The sequence below is a fragment of the Amblyomma mixtum genome, chromosome 4 (assembly GCF_055824585.1).
Source record: "Amblyomma mixtum isolate Tamu chromosome 4, ASM5582458v1, whole genome shotgun sequence".
In the NCBI taxonomy this organism is placed as follows: Eukaryota; Metazoa; Arthropoda; class Arachnida; order Ixodida; family Ixodidae; genus Amblyomma; species Amblyomma mixtum.
The window spans coordinates 138,631,836-138,652,809 of record NC_143015.1 but is presented as its reverse complement, the minus strand read 5'-3'; the positions used below and the strand labels follow the sequence as shown (position 1 = coordinate 138,652,809).

Sequence of the window (20,974 nt, the reverse complement as noted above, 5' to 3'; positions counted from 1 at the left end):
CTTCATGCCTTAAAGATGCCAAAATGCTTTCCGAAAATATATTTTGGTGTTGCTTAATTTAACCACCGTCTCAGTACGGTAGAGAAGTCACTATACCCTGCTTTCTGATGTTTTTTACTAGGTCCAGCTGGCAACAATCGCTTTGACACTTGCCTTATGCCGGTAGAAGCGCTCTTAATAGTGACGTGTTATTAACACAGAAATCGATTCAGAACTTCGCCTCGTACATGATGAGCGTGCAAGAAACTGTCGGCGTGGGAGAAGCGACTAGCAATCCTCGTCAGGAGGGACACGTGGTGTAAAGGCCCGACCACAAGGCAGCGTTTTGAAGCGAAAAGCTTCGCTAGGCTAGTCAACACCGAGGCTAGCGTGGGCCCCGTCGTCAAAAAAAGCCACAGGTGCGCATGCGCGAACTGCGTGACGTCACGGTGGACACCCGAACCGCGCCGTAAGGGAAGGAAAATGAAAAGAAAATTGGTTTTAAGGAAAGGAAATGACGCCTGTCTCCCTCACATCTCGGTGGATACCTTGAACCGCGCCGTAAGGTCCTTAAGAAAAATGAAATGAAATGAAAATTGGTTTTAAGAAAAGGAAATGCCTGTCTCTCATATCTTGGTGTACACCTGAGAGGAATGCACGCCACAGTACGTCTCTAAATCAACCTTCTAAGACAGCACCGTATGCACTTCACGCGCGGCTCCTCCTCCACCTTGCTGCAGCTTTTCGCTTCGAGATATCCAGGCTTAACCTTAGCTAAGCCACAGCCATTTGTTTTTTTGGCGTCGCGTCAGCGTCTCGGCTATTGGCGCCGCCGGAGGCGAAATTGGGCGCTTGAAACTAGGCGACGTTGGAAGACGCAGATGTGGGGCGAGGCCAGATCTCTGCTTCGGCTCCGGAAATAACCCGTAGATGGGGACTGGTGGGGACAAATTAGTAAACGCGCATTTGCAGTGATTCCCGGATCAATCCGCGCCGCTGCTGTACGTGACAAGGGCGCGGCCCGTTTCTCTCGTTTCTCGAAGGCCAGATTCTGTTTCGACACCTTTGACCCCCTTGCCCCGCAGTAGGTTCCCGTCATCGATGAACAGGACGATTAGCTACGGATAGGGGCTTTATCTACTATCTCTCCCCACCTATGTCTGGAGACGCCAGTATCGTATATCCTCATGTGTTTGCTCGCCCTCTTCTGCGGGCGCCGAGCGACAGCGCCGCTAGAGATGCTGACCAGACACCGAAGAAACGCTGCATTGTGTTCGAAGCCATCAAGAGCTTCGAAACGCCTCTGGAACAATCTGTGCGCGCCTGTATACAAGTTATGAGACATCACCGAGGACACGCAGTCGGTAAACGCCGCCAAATCCTCCGCAATGCCCTCCAGAAGCTCAATAGGCGTCTGTGTAGAAGTTATGAGTTGTTAGCAAAGAAGTGACACCAGTTCCCGTAACATAGTGTTGGTCTCATGGACTGTACCTGTCAAGGAAGAGAGTAAGGTGCGGATGAACGGGACAGCACTGGCGTTCTGCATCGGCAGGCTTCTAAAACCTGCTGAAATATTTTAGTGTAAAGACATGGTGGCTCTATATAAGTCATTCTGCTGTGCTGCGTTACCTGTACTAGTGACTGCAACCACCTCGCTACCGGCTAGAAGATGAATATATGATTGGACGGAAACCTCTACGCAGGTCTTTAGCTCCAATCATTCAGCTGCCTAGATCCTTCTTAAATAGCTCCAACGGGGCAAATGCAGAAAAAAAACCCAAAAGGCAAGGGGTAGATTGTTCTTATGTGTAATCTGAGAATCCTTTTCCTTGTCCTTTATTTTCTTTCCGCACTGTCGAAGTCGTGTTAAAGGAAGCTCAAATTAGCACAGCTTTCCTCCTCTAGTGTTTGCCGTAAGTAGTGTCGTCCGCTTCAGCCGCTGCCATATGCCTATCTCTGCTTTGCGAAAATACGTTTTATGCGAAGCATACTACTTTAGCTACCACTGCAGCCCTTCACCGTGGTTATGCGCCTCCAAATCACGTGATACATGACGTCACACCACGTGACACGATGACGTCACGACAGTGGAGAAACGGGGGCCCACCTCGCGCCGTCGCTGTGGTTGTGCGCCTCCAAATCACGTGACACGATGACGCCACACCACGTGACACGATGACGCCACACCACGTGACACGATGACGTCACGGCAGTGGAGAAACGGGGGCCCACCTCGCCGTCGCTGTGGTTGTGCGCCTCCAAATTACGCGACACGATGATGCTTCGCATTCTGCAGGCTTAACCAAGTCAGGCCTCAGCCATTTTTTTCTTTTCCATAGACTTTCCACTCCGTGAGTCCGTTGCTCGTCATCAACTGCCTTGATGTTAACACAGCATGAAACATGTTTGGAATTGCGGTCACTAATTAATGAAAGTTTTCGCCAGTTGAGAGGTGTTTTGTTAGGTCAGTAATGCGCTCATTGTGAATGAAAAATGTCTGGCTGATGTAATCTTAAAAATTCGTTTTAATGGCCTCGAAAAATGCGCTCTTGAGTAAATAAGCTGGTCGAAACTAATGGAGATCCTTGCGCTGCTGAATGCTTCATGGCTTGCGTGTAGCTTTCGAACACTATACTCATCAACCTGTCAAATGACCCAGGTTTAAGAACCGCAAGCAGCACTTCGAGAAGTGAGGGATGAAAACACCTGCACTGTTCTTATAAAGGCATCATCGGTATGAACAAAGAAAGGAAAATTCTGCACATTTGGGAAAAGTGCTAACACTATTTGGAGTCTAAAGTGAGGCCACAGATACCAACCTTTCTTACGGCATTGACTTAGTGAAGTGGGAGACTTGCAATAAAAAGTTTACACAAGATTCGTTTTTGATGTGTCGCTGATCAGCCAATATTAAACTCTTTGAATACTGAAAAAATTTCATGAATCGCTGAAGATTGCTAACGAGCAATGAAAGATGTGCCTAATTCACTGAGAGGAAAAAATTAGAGGCTACACATAAGCTCCGGCTTAATGGGTTAAGGACGGGATAGGGGTAATGCGTTAATGGACATATACGAAGTTGGCCATTTTCTACTTTGCATTCACAGATCGCTGGAGTGGTGCAGCGTTTAAACAATGCATCACTGCCCTGCGATGGCAGGTTGCTCCAAGTTGCTCTTCCCGAGCAACCTCTAGCGACCAGCCATTAACTTAACTGCTAGGTGCCACGGAGGGCAGGCTGCTCAGAATATGATGGGCAGGCTGTGATGACGCCACAAGGTCACGTGACCTATGTGGCCGACCTGCTCCACAGGTTACTTCTCCGGGTTGTTTCATAGATTTTTCGCTCGCGATCAACAACGCCGACGACGAGAACAGACGCCGGCTTTTCTGCGACATGAGCTGCTTAACGCTGTCACGTTAAAAGAATTTGCAGCAATAACAAACCGGTATGACTTGTTCGAGCTACTAGATACCTTTAGCATAGCGTGTACCGTGTTACCGTTACCGGAGTACCGGGGGCCCACCCACCGGCGGTGAGCGCGCGCTGATTGGTCCCGATGCTGCTGGCGCGTGCGCAGCTGCCGGGTACGTGGCGCCATCTGGCGCCGTCAAAATGATTTGCACACGCGCATTGGCTGCGTGCGGGCTCCCGGTACGCCGGTACCGGTAACGGTAACACTTTACACGGTAGGGCTAAAGGAGTCTACTGTAACGCGAGCTACTGTAACTCTTCTGGCTCAGTTGCTGCGGTACACGAGGCAGGCTTTCTCTATCATTTTCGCAAGCAGGTATCACCTAATCCACTGTGTTTACGCAGCACCTGAATGGCGAGCCTTGGATGTTCTGCGCAACGGCCTGACGGGGACCCGCCGACATGGTTGGCCCGTCTGCGCTACACCAGCAGTTGGTACACCGCGTCTCCCATCGACGCTGAACTGCCCTGCACTGCAACGGAGGACCAAAGCTGCCAGATCTTTGACCACTTGCCCGTGTGGAATGAGGTTTTCTACTGCATCCACTACGAGCTTCGAGCGTCCTCCAGAATGAACGGCCAGCTTTCGCTGGTAAGCCTCGGTCCAGGCCGCCGATGCCGCCCTACGGTCGAAGACTTCATGGACTGGCAGAAGGCGAACTACCTTCTCAACTGGCTTTTGAAAACACACCGATGCATAGACACCCTTGAACTCCTTTACTGGGATGTTTATGACAAGGTGTCCCATCCGTACGACCATCTCTTCTGCGAGGCCTTCAGCGAGAACAAGTGGGTGAAGACACTCAAGATCACCTTTTCCCGAAGTCACAGGCACGAGAAGCTTAGCGCGCTGATCGCGTCATGCGTGCGCCTAGAACGACTCGAGTGCTACTTGTCGCTCCCAGCCGCGCTGTCCTCTGCACTGGCGACTCTTCTACGGACGACCACATCTCTGACTGTTCTCATTATTGGATCGTTGCGAATAACCGAACAGGAAGCTGACGATTTCTTGGCCGCGTTGCGTGAAAACCGCACTCTGAAGGAACTCTCAATGGCTGAGCCGTACAACGCAGCGGTTTCAGTGCTCAACCGGGCCGAGTTCGCAGAGTACCTAAAGAGCAGCACCACGCTGACGACGTTCAGGATCAGGCCTCTGGAAGCGACTTGCTACGAGCGCGAGAGTTGGTGGCTCTGGATCCTGGAAGGCGTGTCGGAGAACAGAACGATCACCAACGTGAGATTCGAAAATTTGGTCGTGGGCCAAGAAACCTCCACGCTTCTAGGCAAGATTTTGACGCAGAATACGGTTCTTCGTTGTCTCAGCTTGACGTCGATAAGAAAGCCGGATGATTTCAGATTATCGACAGTGAATCCCTGGTGGCTGGTGGCTTTCGTGCAGAACAAGACACTGGAGGAGATATCGCTGTATTTTCACATGCTGTCGATGGTGGAGTGGGAGATGATTTTCGCATCTGCGGCTCGAAAACAGAACCTGAGAAAAGTGACGGTAAAAGTGATCCCCCGCGATCATCACTGTATTGAGGAATTGTACAGGCTGATACGTGAGGCTGGCGCGGAGGAGAAGGTAGTCATTGACGCGGGAAGTTACTTTGTTGGAGATCACCAGAACACACTGGACTGTCAAGCCTTCTCAGAGGTTCGGGGTCTTCGCAGGCAGTGTACGAAACAGGACATCCGCCGAGCTTTGCAGCAAATTCCATCGCTGGACCACCTTACAAGCTTGCTGCTGCGGATCCCAGCTGTTGACCTCGATGATTCACTAGCCACGGATCTTAGCGAGTGTATCAAAACAACGACCTCGCTTCAAAAACTACGTCTGACCACGACGTGGGGCGATGCGACGCTCAACGTTCCAAACTGTTCGTGGAAAATCGTCGTTTCGTCTTTTCTTGAGAACAAAAGCCTGAAAGAAATTTTTGTAGCCGCAGTTTATATTAAAGACGAAGATATCGAGCGCCTGGCGGATGCAATCAAGCTGAGCAGCGTCGTCCGTTGTGCAGAATTTACCGGTGAAAACTCTGATAAAGTGGACGTGTTTTATCGACGATTGTCCGTGGATATCGCGGAAAACTACAGCCTCCAGCGCGTCAACTTTCTGGCGCCGGCGAAACGGAACTCCCCGGAGTTCAATGCCTGGTATGCCGTTTGGGAAGTGGCACGTCGGAACTGTGACCTTGTCGAGCTCGCCGCTGTGTTCGTCAACGGCATGCGGTTCGACCGGTACGTACGTCCGATGTTGTGCCGTGTCTTGAAGCGCGCTTGGAATAAGCAAAGCTTCAGCAGATTCGAAAAAGATCGTATTTCTGGCTGAGAGTTATGAAACGAAAGTCACGTTGTAAAAGGCTGCTGCGCCATTCCAGATGTTTTCATCGTAACATTATTAACTCTCATTAAGAGACACCGGAGGACACAGACACAGGGGAAAAAGGTAGCTTCGAAACTCGTAGGCTTAACAGAAGTTAAGTCGTAACGCATTCTGAAGTGAGACTGAAATAATTGAGCTTACGTTCCTTTTGCAAGTGCCTTTCTTCACTAATCTCGGTTTATTCAACAGGCACGGAGAAAGCAAGAGATAGCTGCCCTTCCTTCCCCTTCCTCTTTTCAAGCAGAAAATTTGCATGAGTAAAGCAGTTCTTAATTTCTTTTTTTTTTTTTTGCGAGGATTTCCGGGAACGTGCTGCGCAAATGGCCGCGGACGTATGTTTATTGCGCTTCCCTAGACTAGCCTCTCAAAAGGTGTTCTCCATCTAGCTTCGAATCCTAGTGCCTCAAGTCGATCGCAGAAATCGCTTAGAATTCAAGCAGTGGAAAGGCAGCAGCATACACAGTTTTTTGGTAAGAAATTAGCGCTAAAGGAGACACAAAACTGGAAGTTTGCCATGATCGCTACGAAGGTAAAAAGCTGGTACTTTTGTTTATTAGTTGAGAATAAAAACGAAATTCAATGAGTCGAATGTATGCAGCTTGTAGCTAAGGCAGTCCCAGTTTTTCCTTTTGCTCTAGCATTTTAAAAGGAGACGTCGTAGGATTTAACCCTCTGCGAGATGCATAGGCGGCTTCTCACCTTATTTGGTTTGTGAAGCAGCTCGGTGATGACGTAATCTCAGTAGTAATGCAGACTTCCATTGTTCTTGATTCCCTCGGTTGCATGTTTCGTCGAATGCCGCCAAAAAACATACCAAATAATATAATCGCGATGGGGTTTTGTGTCTTGTTTTGAGCATGCTGTCTTGACTTATAAATGTACTGCCCACAATGACCTCATCGTGCGCCGCTGTTACGGCGCTGTGCTGTGCACAGGAGCCTGAGAACTACCACAGCTTTAATCATAGATTACTCCCGTTTTCAAACGCTAGCACAAAAATGATTTCTTTTGCTTCCCCTCCAAGTTTCCCATATTCGATCCTTTTAAGCTAATTGAATTCTCAAAAAATAATATGAATCTGAACTTCTATTGTGGATAAAACAGGTGACAGTTTCATAGCGCCGGAAATTCTGAAGGAGGTCCTCATGCAGTGGCTTAAAGGGAAAGGGCAATTCAAAAACACCCAAACAGAAATCGACGCAGAAAGCATCGCGCAACTGTGAGACCTCAAGGCGCTGAAATTGTTGCTTCATTCCCTTATGTGGAGTGTTCTGCCTTTAGGTTTCACTCTGCCAGGTGGTCGAAATTTCCGGAGCCCTCCACTACGGCGTCTCTCATAGCCTTAGTCGCTTTGGGACGTTAAACCCCATAAACCAACCAACCAATCTGGCATGTTTCACCCCTTTTCAGGTGCTGTGCCCAGGCGCTGGAAAGAGTGGCCAAACACCCAGCGCTGTTGGAAAAGGTTGTCGAGCTGGCATCGGTCAGCGAAGTGGAGGCAGCTGCCATGATTCGCCTAGCACTGGTCCGCTTGGAGCCCATGGACGTGTTCATGCGACTCTCGGGGGTAGTCCGGGAGCGGGTTGTGTGCCACCCACGCGGAGACGGCCGCGTGCAACTGCACGACCTGAACGACTACTGCTGGGCTTCATTGAGGCGTTACCTGACCTTGGACGACATCAAGCAACGCCCTCAACTAGAACGCGAAGCTGGGCGCGTTGCTGCCCATATTCGGGATCGGAAATTGCGCGCGAAATAAATATTCTAGAGGAAAGGACAGGCGCAGTAGCTGTCATATTCGGTGGACACGTGAACGACGTGATGAGGGAAAGGATGGAGGAAGGCGAATAAGGTAGCAGGGGAAAAACTTGTAGGGTTTTAATATAGTTTTGTAGGGTTTTAAAAACTTGTAGGGTTTTAATATAGGGTTTTAATATAGGGTTTTAATATAAGGCTTCGCCTCTAGATTCCTCTGAGGGCTTCTACAAAAGAAATTTGTCTTAGAACTGTCTTAAAATGCAAGTAAAGAGGTAACGCACACTCAGGGCAACTCTAAATGACTGCGTGGTGCAAGGTCTTGGAGTGAAAAAAAAATGGCTGCGGCTTAGCTCAGCTGACCCTGGTTATGCAAGCGAAAGTCACGATTGCATGCCAGCGTGAAGTCACGATGCGGCCTGTTGTGGCAGTGCCGAGCGTCTGCCACAAAGCGTTTCATCGGTTTCGGCCGCTCTTTTAGCGTGTTTACGCTCCTAATCGATTGCTGAATCCCTCGCACGGTTGGCTACGTCCACCGGATGATCAGACTCAGCCTGACGTCTGCGAGTACCCACTCTCGAGGACGTCGGCTTCAGCTGGCTTGCTTCGTCCGTAGCGAGACAATGCATAGGCAGCGCGCAGCTGCCGCGACGACAGCTGAGCGCGCAGCTGCAGCCGGTGCGAGTCACGCGGTACGTCACGCGGTTACATACGCAGCTGCGCTCCTCCTGTTCAAAGGAATTCGTGCAGCTACAGCGAAACCGGCTCCGCAGGTCTAGTAAAGCTTCTGCTTTAAAAATGTATAAGAAAAAAAGTTTGACCAAGGCGATTCGAACTGCTGTATCGCGTGTTCAAAACGCGGCGATAATCTGGCGGGTATGAGCTCTTTAAATTGTGCTGTTATTCATTCTCACGGCAGCCTGGGTCAGACGCGCGGGAGGTTCTACTTTCATATAATTGTTCTAGTGACGCTGTCTAATCGGAATGTGCTAGAACCTGCGGTAAACTCTCAGAGAAGTTCTGGATTAAAAAAAAAAACAGTTCAAACATAAAGCAGCACATTGGAGTTGTTGCATTTCGCCTCCGTAGAAATGTTGCGGCCGCAGCTGAGATTTCATCCAGCGACTTTGGGATCAGCCGCTGAACGCCGGGGAAACTGAGCCACCGGGGCGGGCATTTTAAATCAGATACCGGCAATAAACATCGCTTGAAAAAAAAAAGAAAACGAGTGAAGTTGCGAGCAGGCGTTCATTCAGAAAGAAGGAGTAGTGCATCACGGAATCATATGGTGAAGAAGAAGAAGAATCTACGCAGCTTTCGCTGTAACGAACGATCTTGAGAGTCGTATTCTTCTAGCTCGTCGTCAACGCCTGTATGCTGCTTTGATTACGCTCGACGTCTCGAAAGCTTATGACAGTGTAGAGCATTCCATCCTAATACACAGGCTACAGTCCCTCCAGTTTCCGGAATATTTAGTTGCTTGGATATCTGCGTTTCTCTATAACAGGGAATTCTTCTGCGTCCATAATGGGGTAAAATCCGAGAGGTACAAACAGACGAGAGGTGTTCCGCAGGGAGCTGTCCTTTCGCCTGTGCTGTTCAATATTCTCATGAGCTCCATTCCTCTCCACCACCATGTTCGCACTTACGTCTATTCGGACGACATAGCATTTTTTGCGGCTGCGCCTGATATACATTCCCTCTAGGATCAGTTGCAATCATATTTGAGTTCTCTTGAGCTCTGGTTGAGCAGTTTACGCCTCTCATTAAATGTTAACAAGTGTGCCGTCCTTGTTTTTCCTCTACAGGATCCTGTCGTGCTCTCTCTTTCATGCAAATTTCTACCAATTCCTCAAGTTCAATCCCTAAAATACCTGGGATTCATTTATGACGACAAACTCACCTGGCGGCCTCACATTGACCATGTTGCTGTAAAAGAGACTCGTGCCGCAGGCATGTTACGGAGGTTATGTAGTCACAGGTACGGCATGCGCAGGGATACGCTCCTAATGATTTACGTATTGTATGTTAGGCCAATTTTAGAATTTGGCTCTGTGTTGTTTTCAGGCTCGGCTTCATACAAACTTCGTCCTCTCATCCTTTTGGAGAGGGAGGTGCTTCGGATGTGCCTTGGCGTCCCCAAATTCGTGGCTACCAATGTGCTGTACCTTGAGGCCCGCATTCCTCCTCTGTTAACCCGATTTCACTTTCTAACTGTGCAGACTTTCCTCAAAATCTTTGAATCCCATTTTCACCGTTCGCAAAGCATTTTCTGTTGCCAGCCGACCTCCTTTTTTGGTGTCCACTGGCCTTGTTTTCATACCCCACAGGTTGTGTTCGTGCAAAGGCAGCTTGAGCCTTTAAACGTGCAGATTTAGAACATCCTTCCAGCATTAAGCAGTGGGTCCTCTGTGCACATTGTTTTCGACAACATTTTTCCTCAAAACGCGAAACTTTTACCACCCCGTATTTTAAATGGTCTATTAGAGGATCATTTAAGGTCCCTACCTACTAAAATTGCAATAGCAACCGATGTCTCTCAGTGCAACGAAAAGGCAGGGGTGGGAATTTACTGTCCGAGTTTAGACTGGTCCTTTTCGCTGCGCCTTCCGGATTTCACCCCTATTTTTCAAGCTGAGTTTCTGGCAGTAGTTCTTGCTCTGCGCAAGCTTGATCCTTCTATTTCTGCAGTGGCAGTCATTACCGATTCTTTATCTTTGTGTTCGTCCCTCGCATCGCATGTTGACTGTCCCACTTTAAGCACTTTTTATCGCTTCTTCCTTCGCATTTGAGCCTTGTTCACTTGATATGGGTACCCGGCCACAGCAGCGTGACTGTCAATGAGATCGCGGATAACCTTGCAAAGGCTTCCCTAGGCGGCCCTGTGTTGCCCATCATCCCGGTTACAGCGTATATCACAGCATCTAGGTTCCGGCGACGAGCGTTATTAAGCGTGAAAGACACAACAATTTTAACATCGGTGGAATATCAGCATCTGAAATATTCCTGGAGCAGGAAAATTTGTCCATCTCGGCAGCTAGAAGTATCTCTGACGATGTTGCGCTGCCGCATCCCCCCTCTAAATTTCTATATGCACAGATCTGGTTTGGCGTTATCTCCCCTCTGTGCATTTTGCCGTGAGCCTGAATCTATCGATCATTTTTGGCTCCATTGTCGTCGTTTCACCTCTTTGAGAAGAAGACTGCTGGAGTTGCCCTTGCAGCAACTTGGCCTTAGTTTGAGCAGCCCACACTTGCTATCATTTGGTGCCACCACACTTGGGTTCAGCCACAGGTCTTTTTGTGACGCTGTTCAAAATTTCTTGCTGGAATCTCATCGACTACCTTGCTAAAGCTTTCAGTTTTTTCTTTTTATGATTCATTATTTTTCCAATTATTCTCTTTTCTCTCTTTCACTCTCTCTCCAATCCAAACTCCTTTATACATATATATATTTTTATTATTATTATTATTATTATTATTATTATTATTATTATTATTATTATTTGTTTTTAGTTTCGCTTTTTTTTCATCCTCTCCGTGCCCTTCTTGTGGTAGACTCCCCCGGTGTTCCTCTCCCGTGTGCTTTCCTTTTGCCTTTACTACGTACAGGTGAATACCAACCTTTACCACCCGATTCTTGGCCGATCCCCCAGAGTGAGTATGTGCCATTCTGCCGTAGGCTACAACAACAACAACAAGTGCTCTCTGTAACGAACGATTGAGCGTATCTCAACACGTGGACCGACGGGGAAGGACAGCAAAGGAAACGGCAGGTAAAGACGTTACTCGTCTCGTCGATCCACCGTGTAGTTTTCGGGAGTCAAATCGAAACAGTGGTTTTGGTAGTCCAGAACCTCTTTTAGCGCGCAGCTCTTAGGCACCCGTTCCTGCGTTCCGCGTCGTAGCCGTCGTCGGTGTTGTTGGAGTAACCGGTTGTCCAAGTGGCAGAGCGAAACACCGTCTGGAAGGTGGGTGGCGCGGGAAGATCCCAGAGTGTGGCTAGGAGAGTCACACGCCATCTGTTAGGTGGCGTGTTACGCAGGTGGTTACGCAGGTGTTGGCAGGTAGTAGCATACCGAGAGAGAGAGAGAGAGAAAACTTTATTTACAGAGGAATTCGGTGCACGCCCCAGGGTCCCCGCACGACCCCACTGCACTCAAGTGTTTATGTTCCGAAGGTCCATAACACTGGCAGCACGGCCGGTGGCGATGGTCTGCACGGCCGGGTCCTCCGAGCGCAGCAGGGTCTCCCAGTCCTCCCAGGTCTTTAGGTTCTCTAGGTCCCGCGGGGGAGGGTCCGCCGGGCAGAGGGAAAGGATGTGGAGGGAAGAAGCGAAGGGTTCTGGGCATAGAGTGCTTGCCGGAGTGGGGAAGGAGGGATGATAATGGGCTAGGGTAAGGGGTGAAGGGAGTGTGTGTGTCTGTAGTCTGCGCCAGAGTGTTGCGTGTTTGTTATCTAGGGAGGGGTGGGGCGGGGGGTAGAGCTGGCGTAAGGCTCTGTGCGCCTGGGTCAGTTCACTGAATGAGTGCATGCGCTCCTTCGTGAATCCCCGATCAGAGGCCACCTGAGCCCGGTTTAAAGAACCTCGGGCTAAAAGGTTGGCGGCCTCGTTTCCGGGATTCCCGGAGTGCCCGGGCACCCATATCAGCTCCACTTGGCGGGGCGGGGGGGCATCGGGCAAGTCCAGTATGCCAAAAGCAGGGACATGGACTGGGCCTCGAGCAAAATTTAGAATCGCAGTTTTAGAATCGCTTAAAATGTACCGGGCTTCCGTGCGGGTTATAGCAAGGGCAATGGCGGCTTCCTCTGCAGCCTCTGGGGACGTGTCTGGAGGGAGAGGTAGTGTGAGGAGGGCGGATAAAGAGGAGTCCACCACAGCTGCTGTCGCTTCATCACCCGTGCAGGCAGCGTCCACCCACACGGCGTCCGGCTGGGGGCCGTACGCTCGATGAAGTGCCTTCGCACGGGCTCTGCGGCGCTGCTCATTGTGGGAAGGGTGCATATTCCTCGGGAGCGGCCTGATGAGGAGCTCTCGGTGAAGGGATCGTGGGATGGCGAGGAGGGTTGGGTCGTTGGCCGGTAAGCATACCGAAAAGCCATATGTCACGTCGAGAGTGAAGGAATGAATAACCGAAAGGTGGCTGTCAAGTTAATATCTTGTAGGGCGGCTAGTCTAGTGGCTAGTTTAGTGGCTAGTTTAGTGGCTAGTTTATTTTAGTGGCTTAACACGCCACCTGCCAACGGTAGCAAGTGGCGTGTTCGTGTGAAGAGCTGCGCTCAAACCTCTCATTTCTGAGTATCGTAATCGTCTGTCAATTTTTAGGAAACTCTCGAACTTATCATTTTTTTTCGAGTCTTCTAAAGCCAAACCAAAGTCTAGCTAACTACAGGGAAAGTTATTACCAGCCACAATACTTTACAGTGCGCGCAGCGTTTATTATAATGAGCCTAAAGGTCGGTTGACGGTAGGTCAAAGCAATTAAATGGCGTTCCTACTGATTGACCGGTAGGGCAAAGCAATTAAATCACATTCATAGTGATTGTCATCATCGCATTTTTTTCTCCTGTTAAGTAAAATTTCTGTTCTGACCGTTCGAATAATGATGCACAGTGGTCAAGCGCCGGCATGTGTTAAATTGCTTGTTTAGGTTCAAATTTTCTATTGGAAGTGATTGGCAGGGTCTCTCCCAAAACACGAAAAACTAGTGGCAGTTTTCTCACGCCATTAACGTAAGGGAGCGGCAGCGATGACAATACCTCCCTGCCTTTCCTCTTTCTAGTGATAGCGCCTTCCCTTCACGACAGCATTCTAAGAGGGAACCAAGATAATGCGACAGTTTTTGGTTACAACATAGCATGGCAATATCTAAGGCTGCCTCGCTTACTGCAGAGGGAAAACCCTATGCAGGCTTTGCAGTTAACGAGCGGTTTTTCCAAGATGCAATGAGCGGTCCTCGCGTTAAGACACCCTTCTATTCAACCTTGTTTGCAGCCGCCACGTTCTCTCTCCTTTCTTTCTTAGTCCTGTTTTCGTTGAGCCTTGAGGGCGCCTGAATCAGACTGCAACAGGTCACGAATTTCAAATTTTCAAATCATGCAAAGCATCATATGGCTAGTTATTGCCTTTGTTATGTCCGCGCTTCCATGCCCCCTCAATTTTACTTCATCCGATCAGGTCCACACGTGCGCCTGTGCAAAGATCAGTTTAGTTCCGTTCGCGCTCGTGCTTTTCCTTTGCCTTTGTACAAGGTCGCTCAGTATGAAAGGAAACACGGGAGTGCGTGGCCTGTGCGCTTCGTAAAGCGACAACGCCAAGAGCCGGCGAGAATCAGTGGCAAAGGCGCATGCGCAGTAAGCACGGCTACCTGTTCTTTTCGCGCATGTGCCAGGTGCCGCCCATTCATGGTTCGCGAAGAGCACAGGTCACGCGCTGCCATGTTCCCTTTTATCCTGAGTGACATTGTACATTTATGTGCAATATAAGAGGGAACAAAATTTTTTCACAAAATTACAAATTTTCTGGCTATATCTGTACTAAATTGAAAATATCATTTGTATATTACACCCCGGCAGGAGAGCTAGATCCGAAATAGAAAAAAATTCGGAGTAACCAGTCATAATTACTGAGCAATCAATAACTGAATGCTTTAAAGTTGTTGTCTCATACTGCTCCCCACTATGTCTGAACATGTGTGGTCACCGAATATTGTGAAATTGAGCAACATCCTTCATACGCCTAGCGCTGAAATACACGGGCTTGCGTGCGATCGCCAGCTCATCAATACGGGTCTTTGCACAGCTGATACCAGTGTAACATCCATGTATTTAGAAGCATAGATTTCGGCCTCGAAAAAGACATGGGCCTTTATGACTCCTCCTTTGACAGAAGCGCAGTCACATGATACTTTGCTGAATAAGGTACTTCACATCATTCTTTGGAGCAGGATAATCCAGGGACAGCATGGATGAAATTGTGAGTTTACTTTTGTTTTCTTTTTCACATATCAGGCCACCATGCGGAAAGAGCGGAAAGACTCAGACCGCTACCCGGTGGAAGTTCTGCATATGATGGGTGTTGTCATTGTGACTCTGCTCATCGTCATGGTCGTCCTGCTCGTCCTTGTCTCTGGCGCCTACCTCGAGTGTGAGTGGTTCTTTCGCCCATGGCTTTTGGGGCGTGGGGCTGAAATTCGCTGTGGAGAAAAGGAGACCACAGTCATAGAATCCGCACCGCCGAAGAATATGGGTCACCTTAAAGAGGCGCTGTAGAAGAAAACTATGCCACAATCATATTTGCTAGAGTTTGTTTTGACACGAGGACATAGTAACACATACGAACATGACAGACGCTTTAGGAAATATGATTGTGAACGATTTCCAACTAGCCCAAATTTTCGCTTTAAAACTGAGGCTAGACTGATGGCTAGCGTCACAAGATGGGAAATGTGTATGTATGTATGTATGTATGTATGTATGTGTGTATGTATGTATGTATGTATGTATGTATGTATGTATGTATGTATGTATGTATGTATGTATGTATGTATGTATGTATGTATGTATGTATGTATGTATGCATGCATGTATGTATGTATGCATGTATGCATGTATGCATGTATGCATGTATGCATGTATGTATGTATGTATGTATGCATGTATGCATGTATGTATGCATGTATGTATGTATGTATGTATGTATGTATGTATGTATGTATGTATGTATGTATGTATGTATGTATGTATGCATGTATGTATGTATGTATGTATGTATGTATGTATGTATGTGCGTGTGTGTGTATGTATGTATGTGTATGTATGTATGTGTATGTATGTATGTGTATGTATGTATGATTGGTTTGGTTTGGTTTATGGGGTTTAACGTCCCAAAGCGACTAAGGCTATGAGAGACGCCGTAGTGAAGGGCTCCGGAAATTTCGACCACCTGGGGTTCTTTAACGTGCACTGACATCGCACAGTACACGGGCCTCAAGAATTTCTCCTCTAAAGAAATTCTAGCCGCCGCGGCCGGGATCGAACCCGCGTCTTTTGGGTCAGCAGCCGAGCACCATTGACGCTGAGCCACCGCGGCGGCTGTATGTATGTATGTATGTATGTATGTATGTATGTATGTATGTATGTATGTATGTATGTATGTATGTATGTATGTATGTATGTATGTATGTATGTATACATGCATGCATGCATGTATGTATGTATGTATGTATGTATGTATGTATGTATGTATGTATGTATGTATGTATGTATGTATGTATGTATGTATGTATGTATGTATGTATGTATGTATGTATGTATGTATGTATGTATGTATGTGTTTGTGTGTGTGTGTACGTGTGTGCGTGTGTGTGTATTGAGCGTCATGAAATGGAGCAGACAAGGGAATGAAAACGAGCGGCTTCCTTCATGAAATGGAGTCTTTTATTCGCTCTTGCGAAGTATTACACAGATATATCCATTTCTTATCTGTTACGACAGTCGTACTCACTATCCTGATGTGCAAAGTAACTTTACAGTTCCGAGATCCCATTGGAAACTTCAAAAAGCGATTATATTGATCACCGATTACGGAAGCATGTGAAAAGCCGTTTCGAGGAAGGAAACTTCTATTGTATTTTATAGTGCAGTTTTCTACTCGGTATTCCGCTAAACTGCGATCTATGTTCCGGAGAGCTGCACGGTAATATGTTCTTTGTATTTGGAACTGCATGGCTCACAGCACTTATATGAGAAGATTAATTAATGAGCTCTTTCAATTTATTTCCAGGAAGGAGGCTTCACTGGCGCCGTTTAGATGACGGACTGTCATTTTATTACTCCGAGAGATGTACTCAAGAAAGTGTCTTTTTACTCATCGCTGCCAGGAAATGAAAAAAACAGAAGACATATATTATCACAAGACCCGTTCTGTGTTGAAGATATATTTTGGAGAAACACTTCGATGCCTTCGAGAGGATTCTGTTCAAGGAAACTGATATTAAACCTAACGAAAGAGTGATATCTGTGCCTTATATGTAGGTTCTTCATGGCGACATCATTAAAGCTTAAGAATGTGTTGCCGGTATAATCTTTAAGGCTGGTCAATTAATGACAAGGGTGGTGGATAGTATTTGTTTATTATGGATCAGTGTCATGGCATTTCAAGATTAAAGGAAACTTTGGTGACACCCCTTGCTGAGAGAACTGAGAGAGAAAAGAAAAAGTATCCAAACATGGACATTTTCAGGACATACCTGTAATGAGTCAAATTAGTTTGTCTCCAATTGCTTCGGAGTCTCTCAGCCCGGGAATAGATTTTTTTTTCGAATTATTGATTAAGAAACGAATATCCGAGTTGTAAGGTCCTGCTTTCGTCTGTACAATGCATACTGAAAGGTACACCAGGTGTTTAACGAAAGCCTGCCACAGATTTTTTAATTTTTTTTTTAGGTAAAGAGGTGTGTTTTGCGTCAGACCAATAACTGTCCTGACAAACATCAGAAAACAGGTGAACTAGTTAACTAGTAAAGTGAGTAAATTGCAATAGTTAACTTTTTGAATATTGATTATGCTCGCCTGATTGAAATTGCATTTATAACCGCCTCATTTGCAATAGCCATATCAGTTTTTTTCTTTATAATTTCTACAACGCGATTACTCGCGACGCTGTGAGTGAACAAGGTTTGGCCACTTCTCGCGCAAATTCGAAATCCGCGGGCCTGCGGAGCGCGCACAGCGACGCCCATGAAACCAAGTCACTCCTTGACGTACATGCCACGTGACCTTGTATGCCCCGCCTACATGCGGCAGAGTAGGTGATATGGCATGTGACCCACGCAATTGACGCGTGTTCGTGGGCGTCGCTGTGCGCGTATACTCAGGCCCGCGCATTTCGGATTGCGCGTGAGGCGGCTAAACTTTGTTCACCCACAGCGGCGCGGTAATCGCGTTGTAGAAATTTTAGACGCTAATGTGGCAATTACTAATGACCAGATAGGGTTGTCTAAGAAAGTCGAAAAGCAAGCAAAGCTCATATTAACACCAGCGCAACTGTCCGTAGAGAGGAACGAAGGGGCATACGCCGCAGCCCGAGCACTCTACCTCGATCAACCCAACACACGGACGAGTACAACTACGCACATATGCCGACCACATACTCAGAAATCCTACAGCACTACAGGCAAGACAAAACGAAATACGCGCCAGCGGATGAACTAGACAAGGAACAAGAATTAACACTGAGAATAATACAAGCAAACACATACTCAAGCCCAAAGACACCACGCAATCTACCCAGAACGCTATGAGCCATAATAGACACGCAAAGAACACTATAAACCGTAATGCACACATTCTGGCATAAAGGCGGACCTATACCACGTGGTATAGGCCCATAAAAGCAACACAGAAATAGAAAGGACGAAAGAGGCGACGATTGAGCGGTGGAACGAAAAGCTGTCCAGTTTAGACCCCAAAGTTCAGCAAAAGCTGACCGGATGGGCTGTATTGGCGACAAGATTCAATGGACTGCCGGCATAGGGTAACCAATCATCAATTATAGTTCCAATTTAGCTGCCTAAATCATCATCATCATCATCATCATCGTCGGCTTGTTTTCTTCTCCGACGCTAAGTAAGGCAGGAGTCAATTGTCTATTAGACCTCAGTAACGCCAGCCAGTGTCATATGGTGAAAAGCACTTGTTTTTTTTAATTGCTTGGCTTGCATGAATGTACTCCGTACGGATAAACGATACTTACTGGAGGCAACCCGTCCCGTCCCGTAGCCGAGTAGTGAACTGAGATCTTTTTGGACAGGCATATCTTCTCTACTTTCATGCAGGTTAAACAGGATAAGGAGACCTCCGTCTGAAGAGCTCTCTTCCTCAGGAATTTGGCACCAAGCTATTCTGTGGCTTGCAAGCTAACAAGCCAACAGTAATATGCTCGATGGATGTACAGACAGGATGCTGCGTTAATTATTTGACAATGCTTGCTGCCAAATCCTGGATTCAGCAGACTTACTAGTTACACGCTTACTCAACGAACTTGATGACTTGTTTAATCAGTTCCTGTTTCCTGCAGACCCATACAGGCTCGGCGATCGGCGAAGTAGGTTATACCCTTGGCTGCATCTTCGAACCAGTGGGACGCCATGACAGCAACCGATGACCGCCATGAATAGGCCATACGCAGGTATATTGTACCCGCTAACTTTTTCATGCAAACTGGCTATGAACACTAGCTGTGTCAGGTTAGTTAATGTTGTTCTAAACAACAAAAAAAAGTTAGTTAATGTGGTTCTAAACAAAAAAAGGTTAGTTAATGTGGTTCTAAACAAAAGAAACATAAAAGAAAGTTAATGTGGTTCTAAACAAAAAAAAAGATGAAACCACATAGGGTTTCCTTGCTGCCATAGGAAATAAAGCGCGATGCTTGTGGTGAACGCTACGCAGCAGAGCCCTAGTTTTTGTTTTTGTTAGCCTTACGCTACAGGAACAAAGCTCATGTCGTGCACTTAGTATAACTTCATACAAAGCAGTCAGGAATAAAAAAGAAGCCGTGCTTGGTCTTAGCTTGTAGGTGAGCACGATTAAGGTTTCCATCGTGCAACGTCGCGCTAGTGTGTTACAGTAGAGCTCCCTATCTGTTCTATAATGATGTTGCTCCCTACATCGCTCGTAGTTTGGCTTCATGAAGTTGTAATGCCAATTTGAGTGTTCTACTTGCTGCTTCTACTTGCTAATTGCTTCTTGAAATAACTCTGCTGTCTGACTCTGTAATTTGCTGCCGGGTGCGTTTTTGTCAGCATTCTTCATAATTAGGGAAAGCGTCTTAAAAAATTGCAACCTCAAGAGTAAATGCAATGAAATCGGAATGCAATCAGATTTTCTTGCGCTACAATGTTCAAACCTCGAACAGTTGATGATTACGCGCAGACGTCGGCAGCGCTCGGCTCAGCGAGTTTTTGAGAAGTGGCTAGATACACTAAGTAAACACATTCAACGAACTTTAGAACAAATCCGCGTTTTCCACACTCTTTTCTTGTGTAACGGCTTGCGTTTGTTGCTGACGCAGTGTTGAAGCCGAAATGTTCGCATTTAGCAGAGAAGGAATTATTTGTATCTAGTGAACAAACACTGTTTGTTGTGGTTCATGCAGGTGCGGATATGAACACTGGGCGCTGGAGGTAACTACCGGACAGTCCATGCTCATCCGATCCATCATGGCAACGACCCTGGTAGTGACTTCAGATGTACTCCTAAGGATTGCGTCTCTCCCTGAATTTTTAAAACCGACCAGTCATGACGCTGTTAGCCGTAAAAAAAATTACTTGTTGACCTTCAGAGTTGAGAATAACTATGAATTTTCACTTGTGGTATAATGTAGAACGCATTTAAGATCTGCCGTCCAAATTTTTCCTCCCGAATTTTTAGAAAAAATATCGGAAAACAGAAAAGGTGTAGGCAACTACGGCATTCACATTTGAAGAAAACAAAACAAAAATCTAATCACTTTCAGGTGCTGGCCACGTATAATGCCGCAGGTATCAGCAGGATTTGCAAAGGAATATGTAGCTTGGGTCAATGCAGTACTGGTGCAGCTGGGAGAGAGCTCAGCTGTAGGGTGATTTTTTTTTCAGGGGGGTTGGTGGTGGGGAGACTGCCCTCTTCACGAAGAGGACAGCGTTTAAAAGCAGCATATGCAGGTTCCCAACGTGACAGCAGAAACAAAACGGACGGAAAATGTTCTTCGGAGCATTTTGTATCGCGAAATAACGCAGCATTACAGGCTAGAAAGGCTAATCTTCCCACCTTCGCACAGAAACTTAACCAAAGAACATGAGGTACTGTGGAGACAACTCCTAACTTAAAACGTTTCCTAACCCCGCTGTCCTAAGCTATGTGTACCCGGGTAGATCAAAACCGGAGTACAGCAAATGCGGCGGTAAAGGCGCCGTAGACCACATCTTCTGGGAGTGCCTTAGAGATCTCCGGCGAAAATCTCTTCAGAGGCTCACGTACCCGGGCCCGTGGAAGACCTTGCTGCCCAGCTCTGACCTGGGAACGCAAGTACAGGTCGCCACAAGAGCCCAAGAGATCGCCGCCAGTCCCTAGTGACGGCCACCTAGCGAGATGAGGATCCACTTTGTTACTCAAGCCGATAAAAAAAAAATTTCCATGCAATCAAATTAGAGCATTTGGTTGTACGTGATCATGACCCTGAATAATCTGGCTTATCTTACAATACTTGCTGGGCGAGCCGGTTCATGGTTTTAAATTGACCGAAAATTGCGCTGACAAAGAGACACAGTCTCCCTTGTGACAATTCGCGCCAGTCGTGTCAACCTAGTCTCCTATGTCTTTCTTGTGTGTTAGCGATAT

The 20,974-nt window shown here is 47.2% G+C and overlaps 1 protein-coding gene and 1 long non-coding RNA gene across 2 annotated transcripts; both read left to right on the top strand.

Annotated features, from left to right (window-relative positions):
• The first annotated feature begins 3,806 nt into the window (after positions 1–3,806).
• Positions 3,807–7,599, top strand: LOC149348442 (uncharacterized). Its single transcript, XM_089541764.1, has 2 exons — positions 3,807–5,695; positions 7,251–7,599. The coding sequence occupies exons 1-2, from the start codon at positions 3,807–3,809 to the stop codon at positions 7,597–7,599; spliced, it is 2,238 nt and encodes a 745-aa protein (XP_089397890.1).
• A 7,009-nt stretch (positions 7,600–14,608) lies between these two features.
• LOC149348441 (uncharacterized) lies at positions 14,609–19,871 on the top strand. The gene is made up of 3 exons (XR_016292252.1): positions 14,609–14,741; positions 18,675–18,785; positions 19,752–19,871. It is a non-coding gene; the product is annotated as an uncharacterized LOC149348441 (long non-coding RNA).
• Positions 19,872–20,974: the final 1,103 nt, after the last annotated feature.